This window comes from Pygocentrus nattereri, chromosome 15, assembly GCF_015220715.1.
Source record: "Pygocentrus nattereri isolate fPygNat1 chromosome 15, fPygNat1.pri, whole genome shotgun sequence".
Lineage (NCBI taxonomy): Eukaryota > Metazoa > Chordata > Actinopteri > Characiformes > Serrasalmidae > Pygocentrus > Pygocentrus nattereri.
In genome coordinates, this window is record NC_051225.1 from 6,163,293 (window position 1) to 6,187,329 (window position 24,037).

A 24,037-nucleotide genomic window follows, 5' to 3' on the forward strand; every position below is an offset into this window, starting at 1 on the left:
AAAAGGGCTCTATATAGCACCAAAAAGGGTTACAAGCTTGACATTGTAATAACAAAAGAACCCTTTGGTACTATTTAGAACCCTTTTTCAAAAAGACTCTACACAGAACCATTTTCTTTACTAAAGAACCTTTGAAGAACCATCCATTTTAGGAGTGTTTCATGGATTATTCAGTAACTACACTCTGTAAAACAAATGGTTCATCAAAGGTTCTTTAGTAAAGACAAGGGTTCTCTATTGAACTACAAACACTCAAAGAACCTTTTTAAGTCTTTTTGAGAGTGTACATTTGACTGGTCATCTGTAATTCTGTCTCATACTAATGTGGACAGATGTCAGAGAGATTGGACTTGTAATTTGCAATATAAGCTTGTAAATGATACACACTAACTTTATGGCAAACTAACTCTACACCCTTCAAAAAAGGGGGTTCTTCAAGGGTTCTGTACTAAAGGTAACTGCTAGTATAGGACCAGGACAACAAGTATTTGAATGCTTACATGGTTATTTGCATTGGTAAATTGTTCTTCTCTATAATGGAGAACATGTTGTGTCCTGTTCTTTACAGAAGAATATGGTTCTATATGGCACCAACAAGGAGACACAGTGTCACCGATGCGAAGCACAGCTCTTATGAAGCAGCAAAAGCTGGTAGTGCTAAAAGCTCCCCTGGTGGAGAACATGCAGCCTGCTAAACATGTGTGAGTGAGTGAGTTAGTGAGTGAGTGAATGACTTACAGGGGTTACTCAACTTATTAGGTGGTCTCCTCAAAGGGGGGGCAGATGAAAAAGTGAACTGCCCATATTTTAAGTGTGAATTTTAATTACAAATTTTTTTTTGGTCTAATGTTTACCTGATGTGTTCTAAGGTGTCCAAAGTTTCTTCCAAGTTTGACTTTGAGTTACATAATGTATACACCCATTTAAGCACATCTTAGCCAGTGTTGGACCAGACATAAATATTAAACCACAGAACAACGAATTCATTTTTTTAAGATTTAAGGACAAATTGTAAATAAGTGAATATGACAGGTCTTATTAGGTTGCAGGCTGATATTTTGAGATATGCTTACATGCTCATTAACTCACTCACATTTAGCAGGTTGCAGATTCTCCACCAGGGGGAGCTAACAGCATTTCATTAGACTTTGGTGCTTCATTAAAGCACTGTTTCAGCTTAATGACGCTGTGTGTTTGTGTTTGTGATTAAACATGTGTGGCAGACTTTCAATAAACTGGCCTTGAAGAAAGGATCCTACATGGTTCCTGACTTAGAAGAGTCACTCATCACTGGCGCAGGACCTTTAGATTATGTAAACTTTTCCATTTTTAATAAGATTTAAATTAGGCAAATGCTTATTTATAAGAATCATCCATTGAACGGTTCTTTTGGGACCCAAAAGTGCTCAAAAAACTCAACAAATTACACTCACAACAAGCATATTAACACTGAATGTTATGATATAAGAAATTATACATGGAGTTCTTTCTAAGTGTTCAAATGGAAGCTTATGACTAAGAGGGATCACATAGTTCTGCTGGAGTGAGAGAGGTGGTTTGAGGGAAGCAGGGAATTGCAGCTGGCGATAAGACAACAGAGAGAGAGAGAGAGAGAGAGAGAGAGAGAGAGAGCTATTCCAGCTCAGTCAAACTGAGGTTCCTCCCACAGGAAACCGTAGCTGGTTCAGTGTTCAGCATGGCCTTTTATGGTAAAAATTCCCCCAAATGCTGGCTGGAAGGCTCGGGCCTAGTGGTTAAGATATAACCGGATTTAAAGCAACAACAGCATGGGCAACACAGCAAAACTGATCAGCCTGAAGAGATGCAGCAGTGCAGAGAGAGATACAGTCACAGAGAACATGCAGAGACAATAGCAGCTCTGAAGTGGACACTTGGAAAAACTTTTACTGAACTACTCAAAATAACAGTTGTAATTCTCTGTTCAACATAGTTCTGCTGCTTTTGGTTGGTGTGGAAGCACACAGTAGAAGTGATGTATTGTTTTGAGCACTTTGAGACACCACTGCTCCCCCTTGTGGCAATAAAGGAAAAAGGGAAAGCATCATAAATTGCTGATGGTATAAAACAGGTCTCCATGCTTCATTAAATGCTACATTTTTTCAATGCAGTCTTTACACCGTGCAGCCTTCATACAGCAAAGGCAAAGTCAAACACTACCTGAAGTAATATCAAGTTTGAAAACCAAAGCCAAATAATATAACAGACTAAAATAGACTGCTGACTTTCGAAGTTGCTGGTCCCACATATTGCCTGACAAGTCTGACAACCCTGAAGGCATATAAAGACAGATTTAATAATATAGTCCATAACAGTGGCTACATGTGAGCAGGAAAGTAATTAGGCTGTTAAAAATGCCAGTGGACAGGCCTATAAAAAAAAAACTACACATATAACTGGAAATATAATATAATATGCAAGAAATAATTTTCCTTTAAACCTAGGCGTAGTCGACCAGCGGATACATGTTTGGTGTCCACATTTCGCTTCTTCAGTTTAGTGCTGGAGCGATGAGGCTAATGTTGATAACAAACGCTATAATTCAACGGTCACCCAAATCTTTTCTCTAAATACATCCTCAAAACTTTTCTTAACTCACTCATACCACATCCAGGTGTTCGTTAAGGTGGTGCAGACCTGCCGAAGCAGTTTATGACACGTATGATGAAACTTCACCTCGTAGAAGAACACTGCGGTCAGTCATTTTAGACAACAGGATGTGGCTGCCCACAGCATCTGGTGGAGTTTTGCTCAGTTTCATAGTTCACAGTAAGCCAGACTGTCTCCCCAACCACAAATCACAAGTCAACACAACCTGCTGACTGTATACAGTGAACTCTCATTGTAATTTGCCTGCAACATAATTTCCCTGCAACTTGGAAGCTGGACAAAGCAATTCAAAAAACAAAGCTGCATGCAACACATTGCATTACGCCAGCAGTAGTTAGCCAATTAGTATTTTTTGGCATCCATGAGGTGTAATTCACATATTTGCAGCTTTTTTATCATGTTCATACGGTTTGTATATATTTACCATTTAATATCAAGCAAATACAGTTGTTTGAAAATTTCACTGTGTAAAGCCAGCCTTATGATTTAAAACACAATTGTTAATAAATGCATATCCTTGATTTATATCTGACTTGCATGAGTTGATGCAAAGTGTTTATTCTGTAAAATTCACATGACAAATTGGTGTAACATTCGATAGGGAGGGAATCTGACCCAGTGTTTTGTCCCAATAGAGGGGCAAAATGTCACTTTTCAAGATGTCCTTTTTTGCGCTATAAAAATGATATTTACTGCCATTCCAGGTTATTTTTCCTAAAATTTGATGTAGGTTTTTTATTTAGCACTGACAGTGCAGAGAAAGAAGAAATGAATAGCAAAAATGACAAAAGTTGTAATTTTTTATTGTAGCCAGAGTGACTCAGAGATGCAGATACTGATTAACAGCCCATTCTGTTAAAGCAGTACAAGGAGACCAACTGACTCATACGAGGGGCAGTTGGTGGCTAGAGGTTAGGGAACCAGCCTTGTGACCGGAAGGTTGCCGGTTCGATCCCCTCAGCCGTCAATGCGTGACTGAAGTGCCCTTGACCAAGGCACCTAACCCCGAATTGCTCCCCAGATAGGGCTGCCCACCGCTCTGGGCAAGTGTGCATGTATGTGGGTGTTTCACTGCCTGGATGTGTTAAATGCAGAGGTCTAATTCCTCTGAGGCTGATGGTTCTGAATACAAACTCAGTTCAAGTCAACTGTCTTGCAGGGCCTGAGATCAGAACAGAGATCATTTATGTCAGTCTGAAAGGGACAAATTGTAAGGGATGAAGAGAGGCTGGTAAATGGTCAAGTAGAAATGAATTGTGGCTATTTTTGGCACATAAAACGTAAAAAGTAGCATGCATGTCGAGGTTTTAAGTTTAAAAAGTTACTGTCTGGGTTGCTTTAAAAGTTTATTTGAACTTCAAATATCTGCCCTGTGATGGACATGCAGGGCATTTCCTGCCTTCCGCCTAATGCCCGCTCTGGGATAGTCTCCAGCACCCCTCGCAAGCACAGGAGGATAAGCAGCTTAGATAATAAGCGTGTATGTGTGTGTGTGCGTGTGTGTGTGTGTGTGTGTGTGTGTGTGTGTGAACTGGGTGTAAAACGCAGTTTACTATTTGAAATAAAAAACAAACAAAAAAAACCTCACCATTTTAAGGCAGCCTGAACACTTTTTGAAGTTAAAAGAACATTTTACAGTGTATCTCAGTATTAGAATTGACATCATTTTGTCCCAAAAAAGAGCTTTTGTGTTAGTGTTAATAAAATGTATAGAAGGTAAAATATAGTGTTAAGACAGCATAAACGTACAAAATAACAATAACGTGAATAAAGGCCAAAAATATAGTTTTAGATATTTATACAGAGAACAATAAAACTCAATGGAAGTCTTTTTATATGATATTATAATAGAGAATTTTTCACTTTCGATTTTGATTGATTGTCCTTCTCTTGTTTCAGGGTATGTGTCAGACTCCAGTCCTGGCGGGCCAGAACACTGCAGAATTCAGGACACTGCCTCATTAAACACACCTGACTCAGCTCATTAGCTAATGAAGCCCTTCGTTAACTGAATTCAGAGCATTAAATGAGGGTAAACGCTAATAATGCACGTTAGCCCGGAAGATCCCCACTTCGACATGCCTGTTTTAGAATCTTTGTAGTTCAGGATCACAGGGTGAGTGAGCTACCTTTGGCATTAATGTAAGGTCTAGGGTTAACCAGCAGAGGGAGCTGTGATATTGAAAATAACATGTTTAGAAACAGGGTCTGAACTTTGCCATCATCTTGAGTAGATGAACACAAGTGACTCAGAATAAGCCTCTGATGATCCGTTCACTGTATAGTGTAGGGTGAGATAGGGTGAGTGAGACTGATTCAGTGAATCCCTGAATCCATGGATAAGTTATGGCTGCACAGACTTGTGAAACACACCAACCCTGGCTTACATGTGTTTTACATTTGTCTGGAATGAAACGGAATCTCAGTGATTACAGAAACACAGCTGCTCTGCTGGTCTTTGTTTTTTCTAAGGTAACCAGCTTTTCTTTAAGCCAGTTCCAAAAGCTGGTTTCGGCCTAAACCATGAAAGAAGATGGGCATTTGGAGCAAAAACCTCAAAGAACTTTCTTAGTGTTTCTCGCAGTTATAAGTTAAATCCAGGATTCTCCATCATCTCAGAGCATGAGTCCACCTTCAGTGCCTGCTTGCAAAGTGATCCGCACTAACTAGCACACCACAACTGACTTCAGCAGTCAGAGAATAAGGAGAGCAACGTTAGGTGGAAGAACTCAGGCTGACCTCTCCATAGCACACCATAAGAAGGGAAAGTGGCATACTGAGGGCACTTCTCTGCATTACAGTGACCTAAAGAAGACTAGGATGGACTGTAAACAGCTCTGGCTCTCTTTCTGCAGTCCCACAGCGGTGGATTGAAGGCAGCACCACACCTCCAGAAATGGAATATCAGCTCTAGTCCCAGGGTGCCAGTATTAAGGCAACAAAAGCTGTGAAAACATCCTGATTGTGTTTCCAAGGAATCTGTCCTTGAGGAAAGCTTGGTGTAGGTTATGGGATAACAATGCAGCGGCTTTAGAGCAGATCGAGCTGGGCAGTGATATGGGGGGATATTTGTAAAACGGGCGGTCTGCCAGCAACAATAAGAAGTAAGAATAGTGTGTTGGGTTTGTATTGTGAAAGAGAAGGAGCGGAGAGTTGCCTCAGGCTCCCCTGTGAGTTGCGGCTGAGTAGGATGGAGTTGGGAAATGCCGTGCACAGTAGTGGACGGAGTGGAGCCTGCTGTGGGGAATGTGATTCCAAAGGGTTTCACGCCTTCATGTGATGCTTCAGGGGCAGAACATTCTTGATAAAGGACATAAACAGAGATACACACATGCACAAACATTCACATGAGTTTGTGTTTATACAGTGGTATGCATAGTGTGTCATACAGTACTGTGTGAAAGTTTTAGGCATCTAAACAAATTTTTAAACAATTTTCCTCAGCAGTGAGTTTATCACAATATGCATTAGAATAAAGTCACATTCATAATTCAAATCAACATAAAAACAATAAAAAGGAACAAGAATTTCTTGGGTCCATATTTTTCCTTGAAACCATCACAGCCGCCACAGAGACTCGTTAATATCATCAATGACATTATGAGCTCAATTTACTGAGCACTGATTGGTCAAACCAGGAGCTGCTTTTTAACTACATATAATACTGGACTTCCTCGAGGAGAAGCTTGGAGATGGGTAAACAAACACACCAACATCCAGAAAATCACTGTTATATATATATATATATATATATATATATATATATATATATATATATATATATATATATATATATATATATATAAACATTATTAATTAATTTTATATTAATAGAATTAATATTCTATAAACTTTGTTTATTCAAATATTAACACTTGCCCTGCGATGGACTGGCGGCCTGTCCAGGGTGTATCCTGCCTTCTGCCCAATGACTGCTGGGATAGAAAATGAATAAATGAGAAATATTAACACTTTTCTCAGCAAATAAACACAAACTACACAAATAAATAGATTTTGAAAATGTGTCTTGGGTGCCTAAGACTTTCACACAGTACTGTACATATGTATCATATTGATATACATATGTAATTTAAAATGGGCCATCTGTATTATACACTGACTGGCCTCCTGGTATCTGAACTCACGGTCCATTTTATCAGCTCTATTTACCATGTAGTTGTACGTTGTGGTTCTACAATTACAGACGGTAGTCCATCTGTTTCTCTGCATTGTAAACTGAAATGAGCTGATTTTACTAAAATAAAATGCAAATTTATTGCTTTGAAAAATTAAGGAAAGTTACTTAACAGGTTCAAGCTTCATATATGAGTTGCATGATTAAAGGGTTCTTTGCATCGTAAAAGGGTTCTGCAGATTGATGGGCAATGTGTTGTGTGTGGTTATATATGGAGCCTTTTTGAAAAGGGTTCTATATAGCACCAAAAAAGAGTTCTGCTATTGTTATGATGCTGAGCTTGTAACCACAGAAGACCCCTTTTTGGCTCAAAGATCAAACCACTTGTATGATTAAAAGGTTCTTTGCACCGTGAAAGTGTTCTTCAGAATGATGGAAAAATGGAAAACGTGATGTATATGGACCTATATAGAACTTTGAATAACTACCTTTTTTAACCTCTTATTCTCCAGGGTATATTTTGGTTTGTCTATCTGAATTTCTGTGACCAAATCGTAAGGAAAATTATTCAGTAACTGCATGAAATGAATGCATTTTTTGATTTTATTTATCTATTTATTTATTTTTTTGTAAAAGCTCCCCTCAGATGAACAAAAAATGTGTTTTATGATCACATATATCGCTCTATGCTTAAAATTTACTGCTGAAAACCAAAATTCTTAAGATGCTCTTTGTGTTATTTTATAAAAGTGATGTTTCCAGAGCAGATCACTGAAGAGACGCCGTCTGTTTATAGTTTAGAGCCCAGATTTGGGGGAAAAACGGGTCGACTTTCAGTAGAAAAACAAAGTTCAGCTTCTTTTATTATAAGGGTTTAAAATGACATCACCGTCTATTAGACTGGAGAGAAGAGCTACAGCCTCACACGACGCCCAGCTTCTGAATGGAGCTTATGGAATATGAACGTTATGAAGACCATGACGAAGTGCGTTTGGAACCACCGGTGGTCCCGAGGTGTTTAAGAGGCTACGAGAGTAAATACATGTATACACAAGTATATTCATAGCTTTCCTCTATATGAATCACTTTTTTCTAAGCACTTATTCTTTATTTAGTGTTTGTGTAGTGATTTGTAGTGCAGTAAGCTCAGTGTGCAGTGTTACTGTCTGTTTCTCTGTGCATATGACGAACTTTTAAATCTTAGGTGTTGGTTTTCATACAAAAGCTTCCATGTTTGCACTGAGAACTTACAAAAACAAACCCAACACACACACACACACACACACACACAAACACACACCTACACATAAGCGCACACACACATCATGACTTCATCAAGCCTGATCTCGACACAGTCTCACGCACATGCATACGTACAAACATGGAAAACACATGTTCAAATTCTAGCATGACGGAGGGGGCTGGTTCCATAAGATTCATAACATGATTTCAAAAGTCTACATGTGGACCAAACAAACTGTATTGCGTTTTGCTCTTTGGTCACATACTTACTGTGGTCTTTCTGGCCAGTGTAGGAAAAAAAAGTATTCTCCTGTGTCTTTATTTCTCACATATTCATTCAAATGCACTCATTTTCACAAACATTTCCATTTTGCATAGTTTCCAAAAGATGTTCTACTTTACCACCAGAATAAAAGCAGCTGAGGGAGCTGGGCTTGCATGAAGCCGCTCTTTGTGTGCTCCGCATAGAGGTATGTGCCATAAGCCGTGAGAAACATGTTGTAGAACAGATGTGGCATTTTTAACAGAGGGGGTTCTGCTCTGGAGAAGACAGAGAGAGAGAGGGGGCACGGCCACAGTATCATACATAACTCACAGCCCCCTACTGACAGGCGTTTGCATTGGAGCCTCACCCAGGCCTGTTTGTCTCAGGCTCTCTGCAGCCCAGCTCACTGTGTGACCCAGCGCTCGCTATGAAACTATGCACATCTCAAGGCATTGGATGGGGCTCAATCACTCCAGAGAACCCAGTGCTGGGGGGCTTTATGTTCCTCTAATGTTTGGTATGGTGACCAGGCTGCTCTATTCTATTCTATTCTATTCTATTCTATTCTATATGATTAAAATGCCTTCTCAAAGGAACTCTTGAGAACAAACAGTTAAGCAGTTTCTGCACAATTAAACTCTTCAGATGTGAAAAATGTAATTCAGGTTGTTTTGATGTGAAATTATATTTTTGAAAAAACGAACTTATCTATTCATAAGTTATGGTGGTCGGTATAGTGTAGTGCGTAACATCCCTGCCTTCTACGCTGTAGACTGGGGTTCAATCCCCACCTTAGCAAACACATTATAATATACCAATGAGAGTCCTTGGGCAAGACTCCTAACACCACCTCTGCCTACCTGTGTAAAAATAATCAAATTGTAAGTCGCTCTGGATAAGAGCGTCAGCCAAATACTGTAAATGTAAATATTCAGTCTACAGCAGTTTGGCGCCACCCATTCACACTGAAGTTATAATTTCAGCCCGGATTCCTTCTTGAATGAATTGGCTAAAGCACAGCCAATCAGACCAGAGATCATTTACATGTATCTTACTTACTTATCTTGAAGGTATAGGTCTTAAGGAATAAAGAGAGGTTGGTAAATGGTCATGTAGAAATGAATCATGACTGTTTTTGCCACATAAAATTCCAAAAATAGCACGCATGGAATGCAAAATGTAGATTATGGACGCTTTCATGTGTACATCAGAGTTTTTTTTCTTTTTTCAGAATAATCACACCATCAAAATGCAAACAAAGTAGCATCATTAATTTGATGTGAAACAATCAGTTCTAGAGAACCGAGTAAGAATTATTCACAGTGGTGGTGATAGGAACCAGGCGTTTGAAGAGTTTAATAGCCCTGAAAGCTCCCTCACAGGAAATTATTACATTAAACAGTTACACATACACTGTCTGATACCTGAGACTTTGTTTTACAACACTTTTGAGATACATTTGGCCTAAAATAGAATTTTTAATGGTGGATAGGTGCATGCATGGCCTAAGGCAAAATTGTTCCCTAAGAGAACTTATTTCTTTAGATCCACTGCTATTTTATACTCATCCATGTCAAATATAAACCCTCAGTAGATAGATGCACAGTCAATGTTCATTTTGGAGATCTGTAAATAAACTGTTTATATTTGTATTGCATACATCATGTAACGTTGGGCAGTGATGATGAGGCGGATGCACACGTTGACAGAAGAAAGACAGTCCAGACAGTCCAGGCTCAGAGAGCCAACATGGATAGAACAAGGGATAGACATATCCAAAAGCAACAAAGACTAAACACAATAACAGAGATTATGAACTATAACGGAGACCAGAAGAACAAACACCAAACAATACCATGCAAAGACCAAACAAAGACCAGCAAACTAACAGGGGAAAACACAGGGCTTAAATACCAGGAAACAATGAGGGTTAACAAGACACAGGTGGATAACACAGGTGAGAACAATCAAGGGCGGAGTCAAGAAACAAGGGGGCAGGACAGGGAAGAATCAAAACAAAGGAAGCACATGGACAAGACCAAAACAAAACAAAAGCACATGGAGGACTGGAAGGGGCCAATCGTGGCACATCATGACCTCTGGTTCCTATCACCACTACTCCGAAGAAATCAGAGTCAGTCAGTTTCTCTACAATGAACCATCTAACACCAAACCACTCCGAATGACTTTGTTGACATCTGAATGACTTTATGAATTAATGCTGATAAATAAGTGTGTTACACTTGAACTAATAACAGGTAACTGGAGAGTTCATAGAGCATCATCATGAGTGCATCCTCCTGAATTAGCTTAGCAGGTACAGGTTCGCAAGTCCCTCTTGCGCTGGTGTCATATGAGAAAGCAGAGAACTGGAGGAATTGCACAACTGCTTTTCATTAGACACCAGCTGTCTAGGAACTCCGAAATCCTCCCAGCTTTCCCCAGGCATGAGAGATGAGTAGGCTGCCTTCAAAGTTAACCAGCTGTTCCTTAAAGTGACACCATATAGTTTGGACCTGTACAGCCCAAAACAGACCCGTTTGCCAATCATGGACTGTTAGAGCAATGATGCCTGGTTGAGAGTTTCTCGAGCTTTTTAGGTCACTTCTCTGTAAACCGCGCAGGAGTCTAATCAAAACAGTGAAGCTGATGTTTTCTCAGAGTGTGGTTCTGCCAGCATGTGATGGAATTCCTCTGTGATTAGTGTGAGAGCGCCTCACTGAGCGAGTTTCATAAGGTTTAAAAATTATAATAGTATTATTTAATTCCCCACCGAGAACGTGTGTTAAATGTAGCTTGTTTCTGCAATAACATTTACAGTCTGAGTCATGTGTTGGTGTTTCATGGGCTGTTATTAAAAGAGCATAAAGCTTTAGCACACGGACATGAACAGCCTGGCTAGTAGACCGTATTCATTAATTATGTGACTTGGTTTTTACATTTACATATTTACTTATTCTGCGATGGACTGGTGACCTGTCCAGGGTGTATCCTGCCTTCCGCCCGAAGACTGCTGGGATAGGCTCCAGCATCCCCCGCGACCCTGACGGAGAAGCGGCTTAGAAAATGGATGGATGGATGGATATTTACTTATTTAAATGCATTTCTCTTTGAATATCTTGGCTGCCATAAACCCTTTTTTATTTGATTCTATTTGATAACACCAGCTACCCTTTATACTGCATAGACATTTTTTTAAATTCCCATCATATTTACTTTTTTTATGCTTTTATCCTCAACATATATTTGCTCTGATAACACCATCTTCCCTTTACATTCAACAAAAATCTATCTGCCTTGGGAGCCACAACAACTTTTATCCATTTATTAAATAAATGTTTCACCATACCTGTCCAGGGTGTATCCTGCCTTCCGCCCGATGACCACTGGGATAGGCTCCAGCACTTCCCCGTGATCCTGAGGGAGAAGCGGCTTAGAAAATGGATGGATGGATGGATGTTTTACTATCTTGGTTGTAAATCAATGTCTCAGTATGTTCTAATATAAGCTAAAAATGCAATATAAACAAGAATACAGACTTACTTTGCTCTGCTTTAAGCTTTAGCTCAGCCATAGCTGCTTTTCTCGCATCTCTGACAGGAAACTTTTCAGCAAAAGTGGAATAGTTTCTTGTAAAAGTGTCTCTCAACGTTCGATTGTTTACAAGTCTGAACTGAGCTTTTCATTCGCCAGCTTTATGTTCGAATTTTCCCATTCCACCTTAAATGGTGTCTGGGGCACCAAAATGTAACTGTACTATTCAAGGTGGAACGGGAAAATTCAGGCTGGTGAATGAGAAACTAACTTCAGCTTGTGACTTTTCACTGTTTATCAGTTTCTCATTGCAGATTAAATGTATCAGGAAACCAGCTCATGTGAATATGAACCCAAATAAGTCCATTCATCTCCAAATTATCAATATTCATCTTACATCTTTCTCTTTGCCGTTTCATAGCTACTAGCTAGGCGAGACTGATGTCTGCATTGCTATGGTGACCAGCAGCCTGAACGGCAACCTTCAGGGTTAAAGGGTGAATTAGCAGTTCTACATTAACTCCAGCGTTTAAGGCCATTTGTTGTTAAACTGTGTTGAACGACCAGCAGAGCTTCATTTTATTGTATTTTACTGTACTGTACATTTTGTTTTGACCTAAAATCTAATTCTACTGGTCTAATTCTACCACCCCCTGGTCTAGGCCCTTTAATGGAGCTGTTACATTGCCCTACAATAAGTATCAGCAGTTTTCTGTGGCACAAAACGAGACGAGAGTTCCTGCGCTGAGTGAGCACTCTGTAATAACGGCCCTCAGAGCAGACATGGGCTCCCTCAGGGCCGGCTCCAGGGGGTTGCAGTTGCAGGCAGACGCACTTGCACCATCCATAGCTGCAAATGGCATTAGAGCCTGTGTCCACAGGGAAAGGAGCCTTGCAATGCTAACGTTTCAACATGGAAGTGACCTGATGTCACCTCTGCCACCTTTCCAGGCCTTCAGCTTTGGGGTCCTCAGTGTAATCGAACACCTCGAACACGCAGAACGGCTTGAGAAACTGTCCTGCTTCAGCTGCAGGGCCTGCAAGCCTCCAACCTTCAAACAACCAAGGCTTCCAGCAGATGGCTTCAATTTGTTTCATCTCACAAATATTTGTGATTAGCATTGACAGCTTTCCTGTACATAAAGCTTTTATAACCATGCTGAGGCTGGTGTTTGTGGAATATCACATTGTTTAGATCAGTAGCATTAATCTGCTATGAACTTTGACTGGGACTGTTTACAACCAATAAAAAACTCCATAAAACAGAGTAAATGCATTCAGCCTCAGATGAAAGTGATGTCACATGATTACAAGAGACCTTACTCTTATTGTTAATTACACAGCAGCTGAGTCTTCAACATTAGAGAGTAAGGGTTTAGGCGGTGCCCACCCGGAAACCGCTGGAGTGGGTTCTGTGGTTGTGCCCCACCAAAGCGGCTGAAAGGTCTTCATTATCAAACACGACGTGTCACATTAAGATTAAAAGCAGACTCAGTTGTTAAGCCCTACTCAGACAGCATTAACGGTACTGCTATTCTCTGTAAATATTACACTGAGAAATGCAAGGCATTGAGTTTAATTGATTCAGATGTGTACAGTATGTTCACACACACACGCACACGCACGCACACACACGCACACACACACACACACACACACAAACACACACACACACACGCACGCACACACACACACACACACACACACACACACACACACACACACACACACACACACACACACAGTGTGAAGTCCAACTGGCATTTTCAACAAATGCAAATAAGTGCTGGATGTGTTTATAGCAGAGACCACCCTCTATTTATGTGATTACCAAACTAAACACCCATCAGTTATTCTTTTGCAGTATCGGAAAGCACATATTTAACCGAAAATTACACTGACACCTCAACAACTAAATATAATATTGCATTTTTTAGTATTTAGTGTGTACAGCGTCCATTCTTTTCAGAGAAATGTGCAGGGATATTTTTCCACCTCTAAAGTTCACTCTTTGTATAGTTGCATTTTCTGCTTCTTGCAAGCCCAGTTACGCATTTTTGTGTCTAATGAAAATTAGTAATTTATGGCTTTGACTGCAAATTAATATATGGTCATGTGCAAAAGTTTGGGCGCCCCCAGTCAAATGATGTTTTGTTTTGTTTTTTTTTTTCAGGTGAAAATACGTTCCTCTACAGAGAACACATTTCTTTGATGCACAATTGATATTTATTTCTATTTAGTTTTTTCTGCTATGTTAAAACTAAAATCAAATAAACAGAAATTGTGAACTATGAAATATTAAATTAGCGCAGTAATGTCATTTTTGACTGCTTAGAAAATCTACAGAACGTGTCATTTGACCAAGTGTGTTCAAACTTTTGCATAGGACTGTACACCAGCTGCCCTGTACATTGTTTGAAAAGTTGGATGGACCAATAGAAATGCTCCAGGATGACTAGAAGGAAAATCTTTTTACATTGCAAATTATGAATGTTTTTCAATTTCCTGTAAATTTACCATTTTGGCTATACATACACATATATGTAAAAAAAATACATATATGTATATATATATATATATATATATATATATATATATATATATATATATATACATATATATACATATATATGTGTGTGTGTATATATATATATATATATATAATTATTGCCAAGTTGTTTTGATGTGATATATATGTGTGTATATATATATATATATATATATATATATAATCTCTCCTCTGTCTCAGCCTTGTTCTCTGCGCCCGCATTAAACTTCTTAATATTATGTAATTATTAGTTTACTCAGGCATGGGGGGGCTTTATATTTTTAACATAAAAATATAACCTACTTTCTGAATTTGCTGTGATCTCCTTTTCACCACACTGTACCCTCTGGATATTTACTCTGCTTACTTATTTACTTGCTTTGAGGTCAGTGATCAAGAGGTAAATTACTACACTTCCTCTGAAAGGAGACTTTCATTTAGAATAAATATATACCAAACTTTGCTTTTGTAACAGAACTGTTTACAAAACTTCTTATTTGTCTTCAAAGACTGTACAGTACAATACAAAACAGGCCAGCATGTTGGGCCTTCTCTTCTCCGTCTCAGCCTCCGCTCTCGCTCTCTGCATCAACAGCATTAAGCTTCTTAGCGCATATTTCAGCGGTTGTATGGAGCATACTGTGAGGTCATGATATATTACCTGACACAATTGTATGTGGAGGCCATCTGAACATGTGGCTCCAATGAAAGTTAATGCTGTCCCAGTACTGTAGCACTCAGGAGCCACTCTCTCTGTATGTGTACGTGCACTCGGAAGGTATCAGTGCACGGTTTCGTAATCCTTCTGTTGTGTGAAGTCAAAATGTTGAACTAAATGATAAGTTACAGTAGAACCCCCCATGCACACACACACACACACACACACACACACACACACACACACACACACACACACACATATAGTCTATATGCCAGAAAACAGACATATATACACTAGTATAGGTTTAAAATAACTGTCTGCCTATGCTCTGCTCACTGTTCACTGGCCAATAGCAGGCAAGACTTCCTCACACACCCATTGACCGTCTCCCCAAATTAAAATAATGTTCTTTGTGACATTCTCTCACTCTGTGGAGCAGACTGAGCCGGTCAGCGGGGACCTGCTTGCTCCCAGCTGCTGCTGGAAGGCCTTGGCTTCAGCGCCGGCAGTGTTCCTTTGGACAGGGCAGAGATCAATTAAATAAACACTGACTGTGTATTTATGAATGAGATCAAAAAAACATCAGTGGGTGGCTGTAAGCAGGTATGCAGGACAGTGGAGGGGTAAACAGTGTCCTATGCTGAGTCTGTCACTTGTGTGGGTGTCACTTTTTAAATGATTTTTAATAAAATTTTTAAAAATTCAATTCTAAAGGCTCTCTATGGCCTTTGACAGCACCTATATGTGGGCTGGAACCATACAGGCAACGATTAACACGGTACCTTCAAGTCTTTACTGTGAAAAAATTGCATTTTAATTAAATTTTAATTGTAAAATAAGAGTCTTCCATTGATTTGAAGTGCTTTCCTATTTGCTCTACTGGATCTGAAAGTGGACCGTTAATGAATATGTGGATTTTGATTGATTAGTTATTGATTAGTTCCCGTTTCAGGAGGGGGCAAAAGACGAAGCCGTATCAGTGGGGATGAGGGGTAAATAAGAGTTATTAACAGTAATAACAGTTAAATAACACGATGTTCGCATTCCCCGGTTCACGGTGCTCATCGTTTTTATCGTCAGGGTTAGACGCGTTTTTGTCGGACTATAAATAAGAGGGGGCTGTGTAAGCCCCGCCCAGCTCTGCCGCAGCTGGCCAATGAGACGCGAGAAATTTGCACGCGGTTCTACTTGGAGCATAAAGCCACGCGGCTCGGAGCTGCGGACCGCTACAAACCGCTCCGCACTGATACCTGCTGGATCCCCCGGGCTGCACGCTGACCACTGGACTTAAAAAACTTCCCAACCGCCACCGAGCCGCTAAAAAACAACCGCTAAGCACTTAAAGCAGGAGAACATGGGGAAGGAAAGCGCTGTTTTGCTCGTTATCTGGATGCATTTTGCAAGCACCTTCTCCAGCTATGCAACTACAGCTGAACCAGCCGTTGAGACAGACACTTTCAGTAAGTATTCACTTTCCCATTGTTTTCATTCTCCTCAGGCTGCTCTGTGCGGCTGGATCACTCTCTGATTCACTCTCTGAGCCAAGCCGAGGATTCAGACTGCAGCTCAAAGCTGAGTCACCACTCTGAGACTGGCCCTGGCTCAACATGTGTGCCTCAGCTGTACGACTTTTCTAACTCGAACGAGTCTCAAGTGGCTTTCCAAGTCTTTTTTACTTGTGCATTCAGTGAAGATTTGCAGTAGCAGAGATCCAGATCTGAAATAAGCAGGAAAAAACGGAGCGACTCTTTTAGAGAGAATTCAACGTGGTGCTCTGGTGCATGCAAACCCCTTCACTGGCTTGTCTTTTTGGGAAAGCATGCTATATATAAGGAATAGATGCATGAGGATGGCTGTTTTGTGCACAGTGAACATCACTATAATCCTACAAATGCAGAAAAAGCTGACCTAATTTGGGCCTTTTTTACATCTGTGAGTGTATAAGTAACTTAAAAGTTCAATGCCAAATAAACTTAGCTTGGCCTTAATGCTTAGCATCTTATTTTGGTAGTGTTTACAAAAAAGCAAAAAAAAAAAAGAAATAAAAAGTGTAGTAACCTGCTTACAATTTTTGAGGTCATTGAACTGCAAATAATATGCTAACAGAATGTAAAAGTGATGGTTGATATGTTAACTTACTTTGTTAACTAAGTTTTATGCACTGAAAAGTTTGCACACTTTTTGACGTTAAAATATTGGATCATTTTTTACAGTTTGGGCGTTTAAAGGACTAAAATTGCTAATCAGGGCTTAAATACTGACTTGAAAAAATTAAGAAGCTTTAAATCTTTGCCTGTAATTCATTCGCACAGGCAACATCACAGCAAACTCCACAGACTGGATGGTGGACTTTAGTGACATCGAGTCCAAGTTTGCGCTAAGAACCAGCGATGAACCCGAAGATGACCTGTGCTACATAGTCCCAGGACAGCGGGAAACTATTAAAGAGTGTAATTTCAATCCGGACACCAAAACTTTCATAGTCATTCATGGATGGACGGTGAGTGTTAATTACAAAAGATCATATATGCCTGTTCCTAAATTGTTACATACTAAGCATATGTCACTGTACATGAGGGAGATTACCAAACGCTGACCGCCCTGCCCTGTGTTTAGGTCACTGGAATGTACGAGAGCTGGGTTCCTAAGCTGGTGACGGCCTTGTATGAACGCGAGCCAACAGCCAATGTCATTGTGGTAGACTGGCTCATCCGGGCCCAGCAACACTATCCAACCTCAGCCGCGTACACCAAACTGGTGGGCAGAGATGTGGCCAAGTTCGTCAACTGGTTACAGGTCAGTTGGAAATGTTAATAACACATGTGGTTGTAGTTCTATAGGCATAATTAACTTTAGTGCAGCTGCTGTAACCAAACCTCATGTTTCAGAAATGGTAACTGAAATTTAATTACTTTAATGTGAAGGAGATTATTTCGAACCGCTTCTTCTGGCTCACTGGTCATTAAGAGCTGCTGTAGTTTCAAATAGTGTAAGAACAATTATAACTGAAAATATATGCTATATTTTGATATGACTAATGCTGTGTTATATATATGAATATGTGCACATGCAAAGGGGTATTTATGTATATATGTGGATAAACTATTATTAATCTAAAATATTGTTTGCTCCCTAAAGGCTGAACTTGAGTACCCATGGGAGAAGCTCCATATCCTGGGCTACAGTCTTGGTGCTCACGTAGCTGGGATTGCAGGACTCCTCATGAGAAACAAAGTCAACAGGATCACAGGTGAACAGACATATATTCATATATTGTTGGTCTAAATTGGCTTGTTTAATCTTTTGGTGTTATAATTGTAACTCTCAAGCTATTGTGAACTACAGTGAGCTGGTGCATCAGTAGCTATTCAGCTATTACATTAGTTAGTGTCCCTCTTATTTGCAGTGACATGTCCTTCTTTGTTTTTGACTTGGTCCAGGTTTAGATCCAGCCGGCCCAACCTTTGAATATGCTGATGCCCAAAGCACGCTTTCCCCCGACGATGCCCTGTTTGTGGACGTGCTTCACACCAACACGCGTGGCTCTCCTGACCGCAGCATCGGCATCCAGAGACCTGTGGGGCATGTGGACATCTACCCCAATGGAGGAACTTTCCAGCCTGGGTGCGATCTGCAGAACACCATGATGATGGTGGCTACCACTGGCTTGAGAAGTGAGTTCTTGCCTTTCTTTGTAGCTTTCATTACAAGCACTCTGACCACAGCTAGCTGAAGATCTCACAATCCTAATGCAGAGGATACAGAAGGAAAGGCCTGAGTAGTTGCATAGCAAGACAGAAAATGCTATGATGACTGTCGGTGAAGGGAAGCTAACAGACAGCTTTGCCACTCTTAGTACTTTTTTCTACTCCATTAATACCACACCTGTCTTAAAGGGCCCATAGAGTGGATAAACAAAATTTCCATAGTCAGGTTCTCCTCCCAGTCAATACAGTATATACATGCAAACCAAACAGCATGAACACAGCAATTGATAGAGACACAGAAAAAAACAGTTAATTCTAAGAGAAGTAAATCTTTTGTAAAATGAGCATAAAAATAAATTACGGCTGTTTTCTTGTGCATAAAATGCCAATATCCTTTAAGCAGAGGTCCACGTATAAGTGCCTTTTCCTGCTAGTTGAGGAACAATCCAAATGTATAGAGGACAAACACTGAAAGGCAAAGAAAATCTATCAAAGAGCGGAAGATACCTTGCCTCCTCATATAATAACAACAATGTAGTTTAACCGTATATTAGTAATGAATTCTTTCTTGTTTTTCTCATTTTTATCTCAGACATGGACCAGATTGTGAAGTGTTCCCATGAGCGCTCCATCCATCTTTTTATTGACTCGCTAATCAACATGGAGCAGCAAAGCATGGCCTACCGCTGCAGCTCCAAGGAAACCTTCAACAAGGGGGTTTGCCTCAGCTGCCGGAAGAACCGCTGCAACAAGGTGGGCTACGACGTGACCAAGGTGCGCAGCCGCAGGAACAGCAAGATGTACATGAAGACCAGAGACATGATGCCATACAAAGGTAGGGAAAAAAATACCGGTTTTCTATAATCCTTCAGATTCCGTGTCTGATTCTTGCTAAAAATTGCATTGTAACGGTTTTGTTACCAAAACACCATGCATGCAAATCTGTACCCAACGTGCCACCTAAGTAATAGCTCATCACAGTGATGGTGATAGTGGTGCATGTTTTCCGTGCTGTACTGGTGTAGGTTCAGGACGGTTTGTTTGTAAAATCAGACATGGGAATGGTCTGGGTTAGGGGGTCGGAAAGCGAAGATTTGTTTTGAAAGCAGACACTGTTGCATGTGACTACCTGTGAAAAAATTAACTTCATAACAAATAAATCTGGCACGTCAGGTTCAAAGTTCTGTAGCGACATGAGGTCAGGATAGGGTTCGTCACGTCTAGGGGTTTTTGGCTGTAATGGGGCAGCACTGCACTGAAAGGCGTCTTTGGAAACAGAAGCATTTGTGCTACATCTGCTGCACAATAAAGGCTGTGTGTCTGAAGGAGTTTCCTTTCAAGTTCCTCTGCAAGTTTTTGCTTAATGGACGTTGCAGGTGTTTCCCTCTCAGTTTCTCACACTGGCCATTCAACAAAAACTCTTTGTAAGTAGAACATTTTCCTTCCTGCAGTTTACCACTACCAAGTAAAGGTCCACTTCTTCAGCCAGAGTAAGATAAGCTACACTGACCAGCCCATGAAGATTTCCCTGTACGGCTACGCTGGAGAGAAAGAAAACATCCCCTATGTTATGTAAGTTTCAAGTTATGTACATTTAAGTCTTCAGGATAAGATAAACATCACCAATTGTTGCTAACAATGGCACACAAAAAAGAAGCTTCCGGAGTGTTTCTGAGAATAAGGTGTTTGAGCGGCGGTGTTATGCCACGTCTCCTTTCAGTCACATAGAGACTTATGACAGACTTTGTTACCTCATAACATAGTTAATTAATATTGATGTATGTTGTTGTATTATCAGTTTAATATTAGCATATTTTGATTCTTCCTGGGTTCCTTATTTTGAGGATAGTGGTGATAACGGTAGGTTTGGTTGTACTAATGGTGGGTTTTTATCGTTATTTAGGCCTGCTATGAAAACCAACACCACTGTGTCGTTCTTGCTGACCACGGATGTGGACATTGGAGAGCTGATGATGGTGAAGCTGGTTTGGGAGAAGGATACAATCATCGGCTGGCCTTGGTGGAATCCCGACACCTTCCACGTACGCAAACTACGCGTCAAATCTGGAGAGAGACAGTCCAGGTAATCATTTATTTAGCTAATTTATGTGTCTGCTGAAGATTGAACACCCCCTGTCGAATTAAAGGTTTAAAGTAAAATATACAAGCTACACTCCCCTTGGTTAATTTTCATGGTACTCAGTAGCATATCTTGGAGTTAATAACTGAATAATAAGCCTAGTTTCCAAGGCATTAATGGGAGTTTCCTATTTCAGAGTGATCTTCGTTGCTAAAGACGGTGAGTTTTCCTACCTTGCCCGTGGAGGGGATGCTGCTGTGTTTGTGAAAGACAAGGAAGCCCAGTCAAGCAAGAAAAATGAAAGGTAATGCCACATTTCCATTTTGATTGGCCTCTTAATCTAAAAAGACATATGCATTTGTTTGACTGTTTGCTTACACTGCTGCTGGCAGGTTGCACAAGCTGAAGATGCAAGGCAGTTCCTTCAAGAAGACCACAGAATAGAGCGGTACTTGCAGAGTCATCCTTTTGCCAGAGCCCGAGATGAGCCTGCTGGGAACTGGACTGGTAGAGACGGCGGTTTCTGTATGTTCCGATTGCAAGCCTTTCATTGAATAGTAGCAATTAACACAAAAGATCCTCATCCATAAGCACATCCTGCAAGGAACTGTACTCTTTTAACTTTTAACTGCTGAGCAGTTTCCAAATCAAAAAGCCTAATAAATCTAATACCGCTCAGTATTTTTTTTCCTTTCCTCAAAAATGTGATAATCAAAGGTCACTGAAGCCTAAAGCACAGCAAGAAGGTGATCTGGAAAAATTGTAATGCTGTTGCACCTTCTTCCATGGCAATTCAGTGGCTGAACCATGGAAGGATGCGATCCTGATCACGTCTCTTTGGCTATGAAATATTTTTTCAAATGAAAGATAGAAGTCTTATTGTTATGCAATACATATGTACTTATATGTAAGTAAACTCTTACACTGTTATAACGTGTGTACTGAATCTCTTCTGCCTTGGTCAAACCAAAGCACGGTTAATAAACAATGCGCCGCTTTGAGTGAAGGATATATAGAAGGGTCTATATATTCTGTCAATAAGTATCACACGAGACCTACCTGAATAGTTAGAAAAGTCAAATGCTGAGTGTTCTCCAAGCACATTGAAGCAGTTGACAGTGCTAAGTAAAGATTGCGTATAAAAGAGAGTGGTCATATTGATGTGCTATAGGGGCAAGACCTACTGTTACACTGGGTATTGTTTCACAAAAAACTGGGAGAAAAAGGGGAAAGCATTTAAAACTCAGATTATTCAAGGTTCCTTTGTGTTTTCTTTTGGAATTTACCCCCTTACACTCCAGGCTTATTATGCAGTTCTTAACATTTCTGCATAAGAAGACTGTTAAGATGTAAAGACTTCAAAATTCAGAGTTTGTATTTTAGAAAACTAGGAAATATTTGGCTGAAACAAATTCAGATTTTTCTAACTAATATTGCAACTATCATTTGAATTGCGATTATTTTTGATAATTTAGGCCTGCTTTTTTGACCAAGAAGACCAGAATGTCCACCTTTTCTGGCTTGATGCTTGACCTCTGAATGTAGTTTAAGAGACACAACACATGCAGGTTTGGTTAGATTTGTTTGGTCTACATTATCTACAGGCAGTTCCCAAGCTCTGTGTTATTAGGTAAATTGTGATTCAATGTAAAAATGATTAATCATTCAGCCCTATTACCTCTCAGTAACTGGTGATAAGATATGTGGCATCTACCAGACTTATATATACAGTTTATTTACTATGAAAATGAACCTGCACGTCTTTTTAATACGTTTTTAAATGTAGTGCAGATGATGGTAAAATAGCACTTAATATGAAAAAATACATTATTTTGCTTTACAATGTCCCACAAATGCATAAATTCCTCTTTTAAGACTTCAGTAACTACTATAAATTCTTAAGTAACTACACTGAAACTGATATGTAGGTCATGTAATTATGAGCGTGAGAAAAGTAAGTTGGGAAACATCTTCAACCCTGTGGAGTTTAAGGGGCTAAACTATTTAAACTAAATTTTTCTTTATTTGTGCTGTTTGGTGACACTGTGATCCATCTTTTCCACCAAAACCTGCCAACTAACTAACACTAATGTTCTTTGCATAGTTCACCACAGACAGCTCAAACTTGATTCTACCCACAGGAGAATGTTGACCACTGATGGACCAACTACTCTCTCAGCCAAATCTATGTCTGGAATTGATTCTTGTAAATACTTTTTAATTGCTATATATCCTAAAATGTCAATTCTATATCTCGAAATGTCTACCTTTTCACTTTATTTTGTCTGTGTTTGGTTATTGTGTTTGGCACAGGTCACTTTATAGATTCAGACCCCTTAAGTCATCATTTAAAGCCACAATCAGAAGCCAGTTTGCTCTTGTCAGGTGCATGCGTTTCCAATAGAACGTCGGAGAGTTCACCTTATAGATGCCTAATTTCTCAAATACTGTGAACCAAAAAAAACAAGTTTGGACTGATTTTGTGCGAAACTATGCAAATAATATACAAAGTGTTTGTAGCATTGAATTGTGTTGAAATCCTTTAATATGAACTGTGGGAAGTCGTCAATACTCTGCATTTTGATTATTAGTGAACAGTATCCCAAATCTCCGAATTTTTTAGAGACAGTCTGCACAATTGTGTACATTCAGATTGCCCGTTTAGTTGTGACAATCCCTGATAGGTCAGTTGCCTCTTAGAGTAGCCATAAGCACCATTTTCAAGCAAAGATCAGAAATTAACAAGGCAGTTGGAATGGATTGCCCCACATAATAGCCATTAACACCACAAGATTATTTATTGAATGTATATATTTGTACATTGGGCTTGTATGATGCCATGTTTATGTTTCTCTCTATCTATTTCTATGTGACTTATGCATATCCTCTCTATTTTTATAAACAGCTGAGTATAAATAATACAGATTGCTTGGGGGGGTGATCTAATTGCCTTTTGGATTACTTCATTCATCATATATATACACTGCACTGTATAAAAATGATATTTTAATAAACAGATTATGTTACATATCTCCAGTGTATAGACGTTCTCATTTGTCTAACGTTTTATCAGAGGCACTTCACAATATCTAAAAAAAAACCTTTTAAAAATCCATGTTTTCAGCAATAACAACATGTTTAGCTAATCGCTTTTCTTATTACTTAAAAGGAAGGTCAAAAAGCATGTAAGTGCATGTAGACTTTGTAATGACACGGACCTTAAAATTTAATTTACCA

General features: G+C 39.7%; 1 protein-coding gene across 1 annotated transcript; it reads left to right on the top strand.

The window, feature by feature from the left end:
• Positions 1-16,243: 16,243 nt before the first annotated feature.
• Positions 16,244-23,830, top strand: lpl (lipoprotein lipase). Its single transcript, XM_017693341.2, has 10 exons — positions 16,244-16,473; positions 17,326-17,513; positions 17,630-17,809; positions 18,152-18,263; positions 18,454-18,687; positions 19,313-19,555; positions 20,172-20,292; positions 20,624-20,803; positions 20,997-21,104; positions 21,193-23,830. Exons 1-10 carry the CDS (start codon positions 16,368-16,370, stop codon positions 21,242-21,244), a joined length of 1,524 nt encoding a protein of 507 aa, XP_017548830.1. The 5' UTR covers positions 16,244-16,367; the 3' UTR covers positions 21,245-23,830.
• The last annotated feature ends 207 nt before the right edge of the window (positions 23,831-24,037 follow it).